At 50.9% G+C, this 16,822-nt stretch overlaps 1 protein-coding gene and 1 long non-coding RNA gene across 10 annotated transcripts in view; both read right to left on the reverse strand.

Moving 5' to 3' along the window:
- The window catches only part of FYB2 (FYN binding protein 2), a 30,425-nt gene extending 13,640 nt beyond the window's left edge, over positions 1–16,785 (reverse strand). For 2 of the 9 annotated variants that reach the window (XR_008749028.1, XM_055815494.1), the window contains exons 1-7: positions 16,109–16,785; positions 12,140–12,241; positions 10,183–10,386; positions 5,175–5,955; positions 3,961–4,155; positions 2,854–2,887; positions 17–105 (exon numbers count right to left, since the gene is read on the reverse strand). Coding sequence is in view for 8 of the 9 variants with exons in the window: in XM_055815494.1 (XP_055671469.1) it covers positions 17–105; positions 2,854–2,887; positions 3,961–4,155; positions 5,175–5,955; positions 10,183–10,386; positions 12,140–12,226 (1,390 nt within the window). In the remaining variant the exon portion in view is untranslated. Of the gene's footprint in view, positions 1–16; positions 106–2,853; positions 2,888–3,960; positions 4,156–5,174; positions 5,956–9,187; positions 9,296–10,182; positions 10,387–10,471; positions 10,712–10,827; positions 11,048–11,373; positions 11,451–12,139; positions 12,242–16,108 lie in introns of those variants that run through there. The other 7 variants (XM_027780436.2, XM_027780433.2, XM_027780441.2 and 4 more) reach the window with 6 other exon arrangements.
- LOC114010934 (uncharacterized) lies at positions 5,993–9,181 on the reverse strand. The gene is made up of 2 exons (XR_003552641.2): positions 7,429–9,181; positions 5,993–6,087 (listed from the first exon to the last, which is right to left on the reverse strand). It is a non-coding gene; the product is annotated as an uncharacterized LOC114010934 (long non-coding RNA).
- Positions 16,786–16,822: the final 37 nt, after the last annotated feature.

Genomic DNA, 16,822 nt, shown 5'->3' on the forward strand with positions numbered 1-16,822 from the left:
TTGCCTGGCAAAGTACCTTCAATGACACACAAGGTTGTGGTGTCCCCAGACTGATTCAGGTACATCAGGGTCTCTTCATAATTATGATGCTCTTCAAGTTGGGCACTGAGAAGATGAAAGAAAAGAGAGAAAAGATTTTGTTTTCTGGCCCTTTTAGAAGTCTGGAAAAAAAATATTCATCTTAAGGACAAGGAATTCAAGCGCTTTGATACTGTGCCTACAAAAAAGCAAAGTGAAATCAGGAATTCCTCGGAGGGAGAGGCAACCTGTGCCAGGGCTCAGCTGAGCCTTCCCCCCGACTCCCCACTCCCACTGCTTTTCCTTTGGTAGGACAGGTTGCGTTTATAGGGCTCAAAGCACATCAGGGGACTTCATACTGGGATTATGGTCTTCTGCCTACAGCGATCCCTTAAGTAGAAACAGAACAAAAAAATTCAAGGAAATCAGAGCGCAGCATTTTTCAAACCCACTACAGCTACTTTAAAACGAGTAACAACCCAGTTGCAGTTTGGTATGCTGTTTCTTACTTAAGGAAACAGGCAGGGAAAGCAGAGCTATCAGAGGGTACGGTTAAAGGTCCTGCTCCTGAGCTTAGTGAGACACATGCTCCGCGTCGATGGGGCGAGCGGCATGTGCCAGTCGCGGGAGGAGGCAACGTGCCGCAGCCCCAGCACCGCTCAGCCGCAGGTACTGGGCTTCCCAGCCCGGTCCCCATCTGCTCATCCTCCTTTTTCCTTTCCTCCTCTGGAAATTCCAATTAGCATCATTTGGGAATAGGTGCAGAGAGAAATCCAAGCCTTCCCAGATCACCCAGGCAAAGCCCCTTAGGCATCCCCTCCATCCACGGCAGCAGAGGTGTCAGCAGCTCAGGAGCACCGGGAAGCGGCAACTGCACAAGATGCAGCTTATAACACATACTGGGGTCATGGCAGGGAGAGTTATAGTGAGAACTGCCGCACCTTTTAACAGTAAGTCTATAACAAACCCGAGGAAGGGCTTGGTTTTCCTTGAATCACCCTACTGCCACAACTCAGCTTCAACAGAGTAAACACTAAGTAGATGTTGCAAACCAGAACGAGAGGAACAAGAAACTCAAGGTGCATTTTACCAGTAGTGAAATCAGATAAGAAACAGCACCTAAAGTAGAGCAGAAGCTTGTGATGCTCCCAAAGGCTGCCCTGGCCTCCTGCTGTCCCCTGCAGCCCCCAGCACTGTGGGCAGCGCCTGCCGCCTTACTGGTCCCACAGCGTGTTTTGGACACGTAGGTCCCCCTGAAGGGGACACGCATACACAATTGCAAAAATACTGCAAGCAGGTATTTTGTCCCTGGTGCCACTGCTTGAGAAAGAGGAGGCCGGGAAACCCCGATTTTTCACTTCTCCAGCCCAACCCCTGGATAAAATCGCACCCTGGGAGCTGTGCCAGACACCAGCCAGCCCTTCACATATACCACAGCGCTACACCGGACCTGCGACAGAGCTGGGCTGCTGGGTCCCTGACCAGCAGTAGTGAAGGCAGGCTGTTTATTCCCAAACAAGGAATCGGAGCTCAGGATTAATCAGCCCAAGTGACTACGTCAGGGTCTCTAAGAGACCAGACTTCAGTCAAGGCGAGGCTTCAAGGAGGGGAATTTCTGCTCCCAAAACCCCACGATTTTGCTTCCGTGCTGGAGTTGATGTCATTCATTTCCCCAGTTATCACATGGTTAATAGTTAACAATTGACCTTTGTACAGACCGTATCACAAGGATTAGAGCAAGGCAGCTAATCTTGCGGCAATATATTACTAGGACAGTTTCCTTGTGGTGCATGACAGCTTTGGAGCTGGTTATTTTTTGACCAGTCCTCTTCTGACAAGTACAGGTTAAAAGTTAAACAAAACACCAGCCAACGCTGGCAGGAGCACCTCATGATGTGAAAAGCATGGCTTGCTGTGGCGATAGCTGCAAGGGTTCATGGTTTGGGCACAGAAAGCATTTTAAGAATTTCTCTCTTGCTTTGGTTCATCCACTCTGTTTCCCATTTTCACAGCTGTATATTCATGCAGCTAAGACAACATGTATATGAATATTTTTCTCCATTTTTGCCGTTCTGGTGGCACAGAACAAGGACCACTACGTAACCACTCATAACAAGTTAAAGACTTATTAGAAAAAGTCAGGATCCCCTTGTATACAAAACCATCTGTGCCTGTAAGATTTCCGAGCCATTTCAGACATTTGCGGTAGCAGAAGATGAACTTGGAATTTGACGATGAAGATGAACAGTGAATTTGGACCACCACTCAACAAAAATCTCACTTCAGCCTCTGGAGACAGCTGAAGTCCTGGGGAGGGGGAGGGCGGGCTGTGGCTCCTGTACCCCGGCTGTGCTGGCTGCACAAACATGAGGGAGGGCAAGCTCCCCCGCTGCTGGCAAAAAGCCAACACCTGCTGGTTACATCAGGGCTTTGTTTCAGCAACAGTTGTTAAAAAGCATCTCTTTTCTAAAAACACCGAGCCTGAGTATATAGAAAACAGGAAGCAAATGCCACATGGGTGCTGAGTCACCTTTGCAGCCAAAGCACTGGCAGCGTTCCCCCCCAACCCGCTAAACCAGACCTAAGGACACCTGGGCAGGGTTCCCCATGCTGCTCAAAGAACCCAGAGGAGAAAATAGGGATGAAGCTTTCTACTTCAGAAGGCCATCCCAGCCAGCTTTGAGCTTCCCACGTGGCTTTGCACAATCCCTGGAGTAAGTCGCTGCCTCTGGGAGCAGGATGTTCGCTCCAGACTGCACAAGGATGCTTCAGCATCGCAGGATGGGGATGCTCCCATTGCTGGCGAGCCGCATGTTTGCCTTGCCGCACGCTCACCTTTCGGGGGTCAAGTAATCCTCTTCTTCAGCAGCTGCAGACAAACACACAGAGGATTAGTGTTTGAAGGCAAGACCGTTCTCTTACAGAACACCGGCTGCCGCGACGGGGAGGTGTGACGGGGACGGCCTTTCCTCCAGGCAGCACGCTGCACACAAAGGCAGGCGTGAGATAAGATTGACAGCGGAGACTGGGGCTGTGGCTACGTTAATATGTCATTATTTCATGTTTCCAGGCAACAACCTCCGGCTTTCTAGAGATCAATAACTGAGTGATACTGAGAGGGCATGGAGATGATGACGTAGAACTGTAACTAGTTTCCTCCATTAAATATGTTTAGAAAAGGCAAGTAGATTGGAAAAGAGTTGCAGTGAAAACCTCTCTCTTCCCCTTCTGTTTGTATCAAGGCCAGGGCAGACCAATAAGCACTGGCACAGTCCAGCCAAAGAGAGTTTAGCAGAGCCCTTCCTAGAAAAGCAGCTCCCTTTGGATTCGTAAAAGTTGTGCCTAAAGATCTGGCTATAATTAAGGCCGTATTTATAAAGAAACACCATTTAGCAGCTTATTAAGCGGTCCAGAATATTCTATTATGCAACATCGATAGGGTTTTATTACAGGAAACTGAACTTTTGCATTTCTTGATGTCGGAACATTTAACAACGTTGCCCTCTGTTGTATTTAAAACAGAAGAGGGGATTAGCAGACCGGTTTCCACCCATTTTATCCTGCCTTCCCACAGTTGTGTGCTGCAGAGTGAAGGCATTTTCCCATTGAAGAGGAGCGATAAAGATCAGCTCTCCGCACACAGCTGCTGCGTTACAGCCAGCTGTAACCCGCTCACAACACGCTGCACTTGGGAGGAAAGCGGGTTGCTGCATGGGGGTGACATCCGACCTGGAAAACCAGATCCCTTTTCCAGATTAAGAGGAAAAAAATCAGTCTGAAACTGTTGAGCAATTTTTACTGTTTAAGGAAGATGTTAGAAACAAGTAGCAACATCTTATTTATGTGTGCTTGGAACCATGGCCTTATAAATGACAGTAAACTGCAAATTATTATTCATTTTCTGCAAAACAGGTTTGGGGAGAAAGACTAGAAATCTCTTACTTGTTTCATTCCCCCTGTGGACTGAAAGTATGGTGCTTCGGAAAGCACTGAGATCGAACTTTGGGGGTCTTGCAGGCTTCCCAGGGGCAGGACCCAGGGATTCAGCTGAAGGGAGAGGTTTAATCCTTGGCCACTTGCTCCTGGCGCACGGAGACCATTTTCCTGCTCTGGGCTGGCAGAAGGGAGGCTCTGATCCTGCTCCAGAGAAACACAAATACAGGCAGCAATTAGCCCTCATATAAGCAAAAATTCCTGTAGCATCGTTAGTTGTTATGCAGACATTTCTACCCAGCTCTGCTTCCTCCCAGTCTCAGCATCCCTGTCACACAGCGGGGCTCCCACCATGTCACCAGAATGGAAAAATAAATGGAAACGTCCATTTTTACAGATCTTTACAAAGTTAACCCTGTTGGGGCCTCAACTCCTGACAGCTCCCTTCCTCTGGTTTATAAAATACTAGCTTAATTATCTGTGCCGATAACAGTTTAATCTGCCAGGATTTAGTGGCATAGCTGTTTTCAACACACAGCCCGAGCGAGGTAGCTTTCCAGGGTAAACAAAGGCTTAATCTTTTCAGTGCCCCGCCACTCCATGTGACGTTAGCAAGAAGAACTTCACGGCATTTGAATTTCCTAACACCAGTTTCTGTAAAAAATACTGCAAGGAGAATATGCTTTCTGAGCTCAAACGTGACCTTTTGCAAAGCCAGGAGGGTGAAGAGGCAGGAGTTCAGGTTTAAGCCTGAACTTTTAATTTCAATTTTCAAGTAGTTTGAATTTTAATTCGAACCAAACTGTCTTGGCAGAAAAGCCAAGCCTTTAGGGTCTGTGTGAAAACCAAGTGGCAGGGCGTAGTCACATTTACCTTGCAACTGCAGAAGGCCAGAGCAGACCAAACCTGAAGACACTCCCCTGTCTTCACCCTTCATTTGACTCTCAAAACATGGACATTTGCTTAGAGTGAGCTTTAAAAAATTTGGTGCAGCTGAGGAACACTCCCCTTACCCAAGCTCAGCGGCAGTTTGGGGCCCATTTCTTATCTCCAGGACCTCCACAGAAAGAAGAGACCACTCGGGCCAGTTTGGCCTCTTCTTTGGGGGTCCCAACTGGTAACAGCTTTTCTCTCCAGCTGCTCTATGCTGCACTTTCAGAGCACCTATGTACCTATACGTTCATATGCGTCAGAGCTCACTGTAAGAGTACAGCCTACTATACCTTTTTGGTGCTGAGGTTGCTCTCTTGGTGCACGATAACCCAGCTGGCAGGATTTGGTTGCCACTGCACCCTCAGCACCTGCTTCGTCAGAGCTCCTGTGTCCTGTGGGAGTGTGGGGAAGAGCCGGCCCACGGCCGCGCAGAGCATCCTTCTTCTGGGCAGGCAAGGCCAGCGCAGGCTCACTGCCAGCTGGTCGCATCCTGCTGCTGCTCAGCACAGCCGGAGCACGCGCTGCCCTCTGCTCCAGGGAAGGGTGCACGTATAAGTTTGCTGCCCGTTGGGCTGGGAGTGTCGCACTTGCTTTCTCGCTGCAGGATAAAGTGTTTTCCCACATCCGTAGGGCATGGTGGAAAGAACTTGGGAGTGCAGGGCCCTCTGAGGCTCTTTGGGCTGATCCTTGCCGGTCAGTGCAATGGGATGGCAGAGGTTTCTGTGGACTGTTCTTGGGAGAACTCGGCCCTTTCTCCAAGATGTTGCCTTTGTGCTCTCTGTTGTGCCCCGTCGGCTCCACGTATCCCAGCTTGGCTGGAGGATGTGCCAAGGGGTTGCATTGGGTGAGCGCAGGGTGCGGACGGGCAGGATGGGCAGGTTCACCCTTGGGTTTTAGTATTATCCCTTCTCTCTTACTCAGGGGCAGAGGGCTGGACACAGCGTTCCCTCCAGAGCCCAGCTTGGGCACGATCTCGGTGGGAGGCTTCTTGTGTGGCTGCACCAGCTTGCTGGCCAAGTTGGAGTCATTTTGAAATTTTGCTCGGAGAGCTCGGAAATCAGTCACACCTTCCTGGGTGGGGGAAGAAAGGAGAGCACAAAACATCTGCTTTCACAGGTGGCAACAGGCAATTTATTTGATCATGATCATTTCAGAGAGAAAGAGGCTGCAGACTCCACCCTGGTCACCAAGGATATTCTGAGCCTGGTGAAAATTTAAAAGCAGGAGAGGAGAATTAGCTCATTCAAAGGATCCTCCAAAGGCTCACAAATCACTTCTAATAAAGGCAACAGAGCTGAGACGGGGGGGAAACACAGGAGCAGAGCATGGAAACACAACCAAGCAGGACCAGCAGAGATGGGTTCCTGCTCCCCAATGTTGGAGAATCTCCCTCAGGAAGACCCGGCAAGCACTAAAACAAACTTCACAGCCTCCCAGCAGAGGTGCTGCGACCTGCTAGGTGTGAGAGCTGCACTTTTTTTTCAGTATACACAAGCACCAGCCAGAGGAGAGGCTGGTGCTGCTCTGGAGACCCCCAGTCCATCCCCTGCCCCCTTTAGAAAACTCCACCATGGGAAGAGAAGCACTGAGCATCCTCCTTGGCAGGCTCCACATGACCTCTGGGACAACATTTCCCTCCACTGTGTTGGTTCAGCTCAAGGTCCCCACAGCTCTTTGGATGCTTCTCCCCTTGCTGTCACTCCCACCCTGGGAAGCAGAGGACATACAACCCAAGCACGTGGCACACAAAGACAGCAAGAGCATCTCCCAGTCCAGGTAATGAATAAGGTGAAGACAATTCCTCTCCCATACAGTTACCAGACGACAGGATTTATGATTCTGAACAAAGATTGCTAATCAGTGACAGCACTGTTTAACAGGGCACTTAAAGAATGTTTTGTTTCAGGCCTTCATCCCCAGGCATCTCACTGTCCTGTGCTGTAGAAAGGGGACCGCAATTTCTGCCTGCAATGTCGTGGCTTAAACTCAGCCCTGAACTGAACTAGAGAGAAAATATGAAGAAAAATTTATGAGCTACTTAAGTCCTTGAACTGCTCTATAACTTTTTATATGCCACGATTACATTAGGTGCACTACTCTGGCAGCTTAGTTCAGTGAGGAGAACTGTAAGGCTTCACGAGAACCTGTCTAATGAGGAAATTGGAAAAAATTATCTAGGACAGAACTTCGTTATTCTGAAAAAAGCCCCAGCCTTAAGTGTTAAGGCAGAACAGATGAATAGCATACTGAGGTTTTATTGCATTTAATTGCACGATTTATTAAACACTGACAATTTCTCTTGAATAACCCCTTTCACTGACTTTATTACTTTCACAGGGTAGTGCATGATGTAAAGAACCAACCCTTGGGGGAGAGGTTTGAATTGCTCCAATTATATTTCATATTAGTGGTCAGCAGCATGATGCCGTGTAAGCTGCCCAGACAGCCTAATCTAGCGGCGAGCCGATGGGAATGAGAGTTTTCAGAAGCATACGGAGGATGAATCAGATTTCGGGGAAAAAAAAAAAAAAATCCCACATGTACCCGATCCCTCCAGCGATGCCAGACAGGAAATCAAGCAGCGAGGTGCCCTAATGCAATTGCACCGAGCTTTCACACGTGCTGCAGCAACAGTTGAAGAGTTCAACGCTGTTTACCTCTCCTTACTGATTTTCTGTACTGCAGCGCATAGTTCCTCATCAGTGCCCTCAGAGACAAAGAAAATAGAAAAGAAAAAGTACCTGCGTGTCTCAATATGCCACAGGCGAGGCGGAATCATGCGAAACAGGGTTCAGTCAGGCCTCTCCCTGGCACTGGCTGTGGCAGAAATGGCTGTGACAGTCGCTAGCTCCTTTAATTAAAGAGGGGTGGATACAAGCCTCCCACGGCCCCCCTTAAGTTGTTATTCCTCTTGCCTTGAAATGGCAGCTTCAAATGATTTGCTTAATTAACTGGAAGATTATCTGCGCTTAATGCGTGCTTGGTGCCCTTCACTAGAATATGGTTTCCCCCAGTTTGCAGCCCGCTGGGACACTCACACCGGTGCCACGAACAGACCCGGTGCGGCAGGAACACGAATGGGGTTAAACTGCACCCCACGGCCACCTCCTGCACACCTGGACACCCCCTCCATCCCCACAGGCCGGGAGGTCTTGCATCCCTGCACAGGGCTGAGCTTAGCACAACCCTCCGAGGTGCAGCGAGTTCTCCTGGTCTCCGCAGGGATGGCCTTCCATCGCGCAGGGATGTTTCAAAGCACATCCAAGCAACTCTCCGGCTCGACCCACGCACCTGCAGTGGGCTGGGGGAGATGCTCAGCCTGAGCATGGCGCCGGGTGGGTCGGACAGGAGTGAAGCCCCTGTCCCAGCGCCCCACCACCCCAGGGAGGGCTCGGCATAGTGGGGAGAGGAACTTCCCTGGAAATCTGACCAGTTGACAAGTAGGGAGAATGCACTCATAAATTTAAAAGGGCTGCCAAAAGCTCACAATACGTATTACAGCTACATCTGGCCAAATAATTCACTGTGAATAATAAAACATTTGGCAAAAGCCCACGCAAGATGAGAGAGGGAGAGAATAAAAAGGAAACAAAACTTCCACCGGCCGGAAAGCTGTGAGCGTTACGGAGTCAGGGGACAGCTAAACTTTCCATATTTTCCCCCTATAAATAACACGCTCTTTTAACGTGAACATCGCTCCAGGAGGCAGAGCAAAGCGCGGCTCAAGCCCGCGATAAGGAGCCTTTGAGAAGGCCCAGCAGCGGGGGGCTGCGCCCACACCAAGGGGGGCAGCAGGAGCCCGGCTGCCCCCAGCTCTGCAGCCCCTTCCTGCCGCCCCACAGGAGGCGTGACACGCAGCCCAGCCCAGAGGGAGCGCTGCGCGTCCCCCTCCTCACATTTTCCTGGTTTAGTCGGTCCTTTAGCCGGTTTCCAGGGGAGCTCGGGGTGGGTTAATGCTTAACCCGCGCCGCCCTCTGCGCCGGGCTGGAGCCGTGCCCGGCCGGGGCGGCCCCGCGCCCCCCCGCGCTCAGAACCCACCGGCTCCTCCCGGGGGGGCGGGGGGGCAGAGATAAATCCACCTCTGCTCTCCGTTAAATCAAGGGGCAGCTCACGGCAGAGCGGGGGGGCAGAGCCCCGGCGCCGGCAGCCCCCCCCCCCAGCCCCGCTTCGGGGGGGAACAGCGCCCACCCCGCGGCTGCGCTGCCCCCGGCGCCCAACAGCCCCCCGCGGCGAGACCCCCCGGGCGGGGCGGGCCGTGGGCAGTGCCCCCCGCGGTGGGGGCGGCGGGACCCCCGGCAGTTACCGCAGCCATCCCTTCGCCGCTCCGCGCCGGCTCCGGCGGTGCAGCCCGGCTCCCTGCCGCCGTCCCGGCCGAGGCGGGGCGAGCCCGACACACACCTGGGCCGGGGCGTGGGGCTGCCCCGGGGCGGGGAGAGCCTGGCCCGGGCACGGCTCGGCTCGGCCCGCGGCTGCCCCCGCGTCCCCGCCCGCAGGCGGCAGCGCTCGGCTCGGGGTGGGGGGGCGGGCGCGGGGGGCTGCGCTCGGTTCGCTGCTGGGGAGAAAGAGCGGGGCTGGCCCGGCACGGGTGCCCCCCAGGGGTCCGTACGCAGACCTCGGGGTGACCAACACAGGCGGTTTCCCGGAGGAACCACACGTTTTCCTCCACTGTGGCCAGCAGAGCCTAGCAGACACAGCCCCACCCCCCTCCTCCCGCAGCAACCCACGCGTGTTCCCTGGCGGAGCAGCCCCCTTCCGTGGCGAGCTGTTTCTGAGTCCTGAGGACAAACCACTTGAATCAGAACAAACGAGGCTTTTCCCATCACTGGCTATTTCTGCCCAAGAGGACGGCCTGAAAGGTCTGTTCAGACACCGAGCCCGTGTTTTCACAGAGCACATCTCCCAGGAAAAGCCAGGCTGGTTAGCTTGGCGAGAAGAGAACTGAGAGCCCCAGGGCTTTTTCCCTCTGTAATTGATCAAATATTTCATCTTTCTTTGCAGGAGCGCTTGATGCTTCCCTTTGAGCAGAGCTGGCTGCTGCATGGAGCAGGGTGGGATCCAGGGGATGCTGTCTGTGGAGCTGGGAACCACCAGCACCCTCAGCTATACTCACCCATCACCAGCTGAATCCTGGCACCCCTCCTATATACCAAATATATATATACCAAATATATACCTATATACCAAAGAGCTGCCTGGAAAACAAATGCTGCAGCAATAGCGGGCCTTGAGGTTAGGGGAAACAGGACTGGGAAAGCATGTCTGGGGGTTGTAGGATGGGAGAGCAACCTGCGTGCGTACGATTGTCTGAAGGGTCCTCCCGCATTGCTCCTCACTGATGTGAAGGTGATGGGTGTGGCACGTGACTTCTGGCTGGACGTTCCCCCCCCTGCACGTGGACACTGAGGAAAGCCTTGCCCCAACCATCCTTAACGGCCTTGGAGTGGGACCGATGCTCTCACAGCCTAACCTGACCTTACTTTCCAGAGCCAAGCTTAAGGAGCGCTGAAAAAGAAAGGAAAAGAAATTAGGGAAAAAAAAATATTAATTTTTCAGAGACATGACTCGAAGTGTGGGTCTCGTTCCTCACCACATGAAAAGCCCTGCTGCTGCCTGGTGGTCTCGGAGAAGAAAGCGGGGTCCTGCCGAGCCAGGAGTTGGCAGGGAAGCCCCCCAAGCTGGGGCTGGAGCCGCGGCATGATGAAAATGAATGCCAGCTTTGTGTGCAGGTAGCTGGGGAGGATTTATGACCCGCCCAGTGGTATGAACACAGGCCATGAATTAAAGCACTGTTGGAGAATCAGGAGGTTGTGACTTCAGAGCCATGGACCTGCAGAAAGGGACAGGACAGATTCCTCTATATGGGCTCTAAAAATAAGAATGCCAAGTTTCTTTAAAACGTGCATTTTGTGAGTGCTAGCCCTGGGAGGACCCCACTTGCCTCACCTCCCTTTGACAGCAGCCCCAGGGCTGCCATAAATCGCACCGGGCTATAATAACCACGCGGGGAGCACGGGGCAGCCCTGGTGTTGTACAGATCAAACGCAGCAGAAGGGGAAGCCGACTTTTTTCTCCGACTCTGGACCTTTCTGGGGAACGCCTGATGATAAAGGGCTGGCGCTGCTCTGTGTAAGTCACCTTTTAATGGGCCACGTGGCACCATTTCCTTAGAGAAATTAGACAGGTATGTCAGCAGACGTCAAAGCAAGATTTTATACCCACCCTGGAACGCCGGAGGGAATGCAGGTAATCCCTCTGACAGCCCTTCCCTCCTGCCCCACCTCTCCTCCCCGTGCTGGTGCCTCCCGAAGGGCCTGACCAAGCTGCAAATGGCCGTGAATGGTGACGTCCCAGCCAAACACAATGGCCACCTTGTCCGCTGCCACCGTTAAACAGGCAGCAGTTTGGAGCAGAAGCTTGGCGTTTGGTCTGGGCTTGTGTATCAGAGGCACCGACCCAGAACGGGAGTTGCCCCAACTCGAATAAACCCACCCTGAATGATGCTAGGGTTCACAGCACCGAACACCTCCTCAGCATGCAGTCGCCCCAGAACAAACCATTTCATCCTGCTTAAAAATTTTGAATGTTATGATTTAGATGGGGTTTTTTTGCAGTGATGCAATTAGTAACTTGTATAAACACATCAGTCCGAGCGCTGCAAGCACAGCATTCAGCAGACTTGCTTTCCCTGCATTATTTTTTTCAGCTACTTAGCGACTGCTGGGATTTGTCATGTATGATACAGATTCAGAATTTTGGGGGGTTTTTTTTGCATTTCACAGAGATTTTACTATAGGCCAGAAACAACAGCAGATCTCGGGAATATGATTTATTCCTAATGTTTTGGAAAGGTGGGGCAGCATGACTGGTGAAAAGCAGGGAAATTCTGGGACAATCCAGTCTTCCTTGGAAGACAACTTGATTCAGGTATTGCCCACAACATAAATGGTGATGATGTTAGCCCAGTGTCACAATATTATAAATTGGGGATGGTCTGGCAAGTTATTTTTCCTTGTCACAGCTCCTGGCCCCACATGTGGGCCAGCACCGAGGGAAAGAGATGGAGCACAGAGTGAGGGAAACGGCAGCTCCTGACTGCAGTGCAGGAGGGTCTGTATGTCGGGAAAAACACCTCAGAACCCAGAAGAATGGGCAGAAGTGGATAGCAGGGCAGAACCTCGTGCTAGGGGGGATTTCAGCTCCGTTTTATTCTGGTCCTCGCAGGGCCAGCGCAGCCACCCAGCCCCGCGCATCCTACCCGTGTTCTGCCAGGAGGCCATATCGTGGTTTTCCAGCAGAGGGGGAGATAGGATCGCTTGTTCCACCATCGAGCCGCTCGCTCCATCTTGCATTACCGGCACTAACGAGAAATTTAAGAAAATGCAGTATTATTGATCCCTGCACTCACAAAGCTAACACTGAACGGCCAGGACAAAATGCTGTTTAGGAGGAGCCAACGTAGGTACCCGCGCGGCTCCTTCAGAAGTTTTAAGATCAGCCCCAGCGAAGCACTGTAGCAGTCAAGAAAATTAATTTAAAAGCCTTGCAATGTTTCAGGGGTTTTATCTGTCCGAGCTACACGGTTGTCTCTGCAGTACGGCCCCAATCCTACACTTAAGTGCATACCGCTTTTTTAGCAGTATAGCCCGTACAATTGCTCCTGTGTTCAAGGCTACGTGTTTACTCTGGTAGAAGGTGTTCTCAGACACCTGTGACACCAAATGAGGACTGGCATGTCCAGCACTAGACCTCTGCTCGTCTTCTGGTCCTTAGGTGGACCTTTTCCACACCTCTCCACAGCCACTCGGCTCAGTAACTGGGACACGTGGCCGATGGTGCACACAAATGACCCATGGCTTTGTGGGTCCTTCCAATGCACTGTCTCACCGCGAGCACCCAGCAGCCGGAGAACTGAAGCTGGGGATGAAAAAGAGGTGAACCCCAGAAGTGAGACGCACAACCAGTGCAGAGGAACGGCATGTTGGTGGTTGTGCAGGTTGGCCATCCCTGTCACCAGGACACGGCTGCTACCTGAGATGTGGGACCACCACGGTGACAGTGACCGCTCCTGTCGGGACCTGCAGGCAGTGTTTGCCACCACCCCGCTCACATGGCGGATGATGACCAGGGTTGGGTACCACCTGCAGCACCCTCTCCCTGCCCTGCGGTGATGCCACACACATGGACAGAGGCCTTCAGGACTGCACAAACACCGCCTCACGCAGAACGCCTGCTCAGCACCATAAACTATGGCAAACGCATTACATCTCTCTTATCCTTCCTAATACTTCCACTTGTCTCTTCTGTTTGCTAGACAATATTAAGCCACCTTCCAAATCTAAACCCTTCTCTTGAAGGTATCTCTGCTGGGATTTTGAATTTTGAAGTTCAGAGGTGAGACCTTGGTAACCAGCTTTGCTCCTTTGGCAAAACAGAAGTTGTTTTACCAAGCTACTGTGCAGAGAAAGCTCCCCAGCGCTTGCAGAGAGGGTGAGCTGAGAAAGCCCGTGTGTGCTGCGAAAGCACGTGTGAAATGGCGAACTTTCCAAGGGCAGAGCTCCAATTGCTAGGCGTAATTTCTTGATCTTGCCACATCTAACATCTTCATAACCTCTGTACATTGCAACAATCTCTGTATTTTTTAAAAACCACCACCCTACCCCTGAATGAAAGGCTGCCTGCTCTGCACTTTTCCCTGGGGAACCACAAGAGAACAAACAGCACATGGCAGGTGTCAGTCACATTGCTTGATGCACGACAGCAAGCGGCTCGGATATGACTTTGGGGGGGTATGATGTATCGAACAGAATAAAAAAGAACAGGACTCTGCCTTTAGATGTTCATGGTCTTCAAGTCAGGAACAAAATTCAGATTTACAGTATTGCATGAATAATGTACTGCAAAAGAAATTATAAATAGAATATTGGCATAAAAAAGGATGATTCTTTTAAGTTACTGCATCCCCTGCAGCAAAAACTGTATGAATATATGAAAAATAAAAATCTACATATAAAGAAAACACAAATGCAAATAGCTGGACAACAACAACAACATTATGTTAGGTCTTGTAATGTAACGTCCCCCTGGAGCTAGGCTGGTGCAGACAGCCACATTACCGAGCGTGCCGTTCAGGTGCTATTTCAAAGCTCAATGCATTCCGCAGGCAGAAATCAATTCCCCTTGTTGGGCCAAACACATTTGAAGTGGAGACTTTTTGAAGTGGAACAGAATCCTGGATTGCTGTCAGCGAGGAAATGTGGGTGCCCCAGATTACACTGAGCTAATCTGCCCCTGATTTTAGATACACAAGAGTTGTAAATGAGGAGTTACGTGTCTCCTAATTAGAGGCTGGCAGTGAAGAGTTCTTCAGTGTCGGGGAAAAGAGCTTTGCAACAGGAACAGTCACAAAGTGCCGATGCAGGCTCGCTGCTCAGCCCAGCCCGCTCACAGCCCCTATTTCCCTGCTCCTGAAGAGCCCCCGGGCTTCAGGCCATGGCTCATCCTCCTGAAGGTGACTGCGCTGCCACCGACAGCACGGCTAGCGTTGCAAGCCAGAGGTTCAGAGAGTTAATTCAGGTTCAGAGGCAAGGTTCCAACACACATTCTAGACAAGTTCAATTCATAATGTTATAAATGGAACCATAACTTTTATATATATCACTTTTGGAACATAACACCTTTGAGAGAGGTTCTTTAATTTCACCTCTAACGTGGTGTGCCCTGCTGGCTGCTTAAATCTCTCCCGCACGCCTCCCCCCCCAGACGACCTCACCTATCAGTGCGAAATTGTTGTTGTGCCTGATTGCACAAACCAGCCCAGCCTTTTACCTGGCAGATGTGCCACAAATAACTTTCATTATATATACGGTGTGTTTCTGATACTGCTATCAGAAAAGAGAAGATATACTGCTTCGACAGCCTTGCTTAGATGCTGAGGAGGCACTTGACCGTGCAAAGCAGCCATTTGTACTGCGGGACGGCCCAAGTCTGGACCGAAGACAGACTTGGCAGGCGGCCAGGGAGGTCCCCACCATTGGGACAGTGGGGTCCACCCCCACCAGACCTCTACAAGCATTGCTAAAGCCTTTGTATGTACTTGTCTTAACAGCGATATGCGGAGAGGCTGCAATGTGTAACAGGGAGCCAACACGGGGGATCACCTTAGGCCAGTTTACATCCCCTGCTTTTTTCCCAGGCAAAAGCAATTTAGGTTTAACAGTATATATATATAAAAATACTAAACCCCTCATTTGAGCTCTTCTTGTGTAGGTGAAGAAAGGAGAAGGACTTTCTGAATTCATCTGAAGTGCATTAGTAGGTAAGGGATTACATTAACATACTCTCGAAGGTCACAAAAAGGCAGATTTCATTTTACTACAGGGTTTACCCATGTGCTACATTTCTTTGTGTTTAGCACAGATAAGCCCCAGGGTCATTCTGAACTTTAATTACATTAAAATAACACAGTAAGAGGTCCTTTTATTTTGATAATTTACAATACCACCTATTGAAATGAGCTTTGCAATTAATTTGGGAAATACACAAAGTGACACTTACTTCCCAGTCTTTTGTGGACAGAGGACAATTCACTGTCTACTTAACAGCTGTAATAGCCCACAACAAGATTTTCCTACAGTAATTACACTTTCTCTTGAATTTATTGAGGCTCAAGCCTCCAGTTGTCTGCTGGGAACACTTCATTTCTGCATGAAGCATCTCAGCCCACTTATGCAGAAGAAAAAGCAGGGAGATACAGACCCTTGTTGGAACACAAAAGTCTCAACAGAACTTTTACCTTTCTTTTTTTAAAACCCAATATCTAATGAAGTTATAGATTTCTTGTGCATTTTTGTGCCTGCCCATGAGCCCTTGGGGGAATTTTGCAGGCTGAGTGCAAGCCTGAGGGAACAGTTATGGGCCAACTTGGGCTATAGCCTGTCCAAGTGTCTTTCCAATGGCCATTTTTTTCTTTCTTCCAGCACAAAACTAAATATTCTCATCTTGTCATTATTATCTTACTAATAAATAACCCATGGTGTTCTTGCTTTCTATGGTATTGCTTTCTTACACTTGGGCACATCCACTACTTCTGTGTTAAGATCCCACCCAGCTAGAAGCATCAGAGGCACCACTAACAGATGGGTTTGCACAGTATATGGGTAAGACACAAATTCAGATGAGGGGGCATCCTCTTCACCCCAAACCACTTTAGGAAACAAAGATTTACCTTCTTGTGTTGCAGCGACTGTGCAGGGCCATCCAAAAGCCAGGCGGTAACTTACAGCAGCTCTGGAGATGGGACACTGTCTTACGGAGACGGCAATGAGAAGAAGCTGAGTTGACGTTTCTTTGAGTGAGGGGCTGACCCTGGCTGGAGCCCAGGCGCCCGCCAAAGCCGCTCCGTCACCCCCCTCCTCAGCTGGGCCAGGGAGAAAGCACACGGAGAGGCTCGTGGGTGGCGATGAGGAGGGGGAGGGAGGCTCAGCAGGTGCCGTCATGGCCAAAGCAGACTCGGCTCGGGGCCCCCCGGCAGCGGTGGGTCCGGCTGGGAGCCGGCGGCACCGGCTGCATCGGGCACGGGGGCAGCTCCCCGCAGCCGCCCCCCCCAGCCACCCCCGTACCCCCCAGCCTTGCTGCTCAAAGCCAGTACACCTTGACGTATCTGGAAGGTACACGGTCCTCGTAACACAATTTTATGATAATCTTCAATTTGCTCTATGGGGAAGCTCTTCCCTGGCCAGCAACCAGATGCACCGAAATTGCAGTTAAGCCACTGTGGGAATTAAAATGATTTCCCTCCTCCTGCAAATTAAAAGGAGGGTGGCAGGCTGGACAAGAAACACACTGGCTGCAACTGGACTTGATTGACTTTAATGTGGAAACAGTTGCACAGTTTAATAGATTCCCTTGCCAGAAAACCGGGAATTTGTTTCCAGAAGGG

The sequence above is a fragment of the Falco peregrinus genome, chromosome 10, assembly GCF_023634155.1.
Source record: "Falco peregrinus isolate bFalPer1 chromosome 10, bFalPer1.pri, whole genome shotgun sequence".
Lineage (NCBI taxonomy): Eukaryota > Metazoa > Chordata > Aves > Falconiformes > Falconidae > Falco > Falco peregrinus.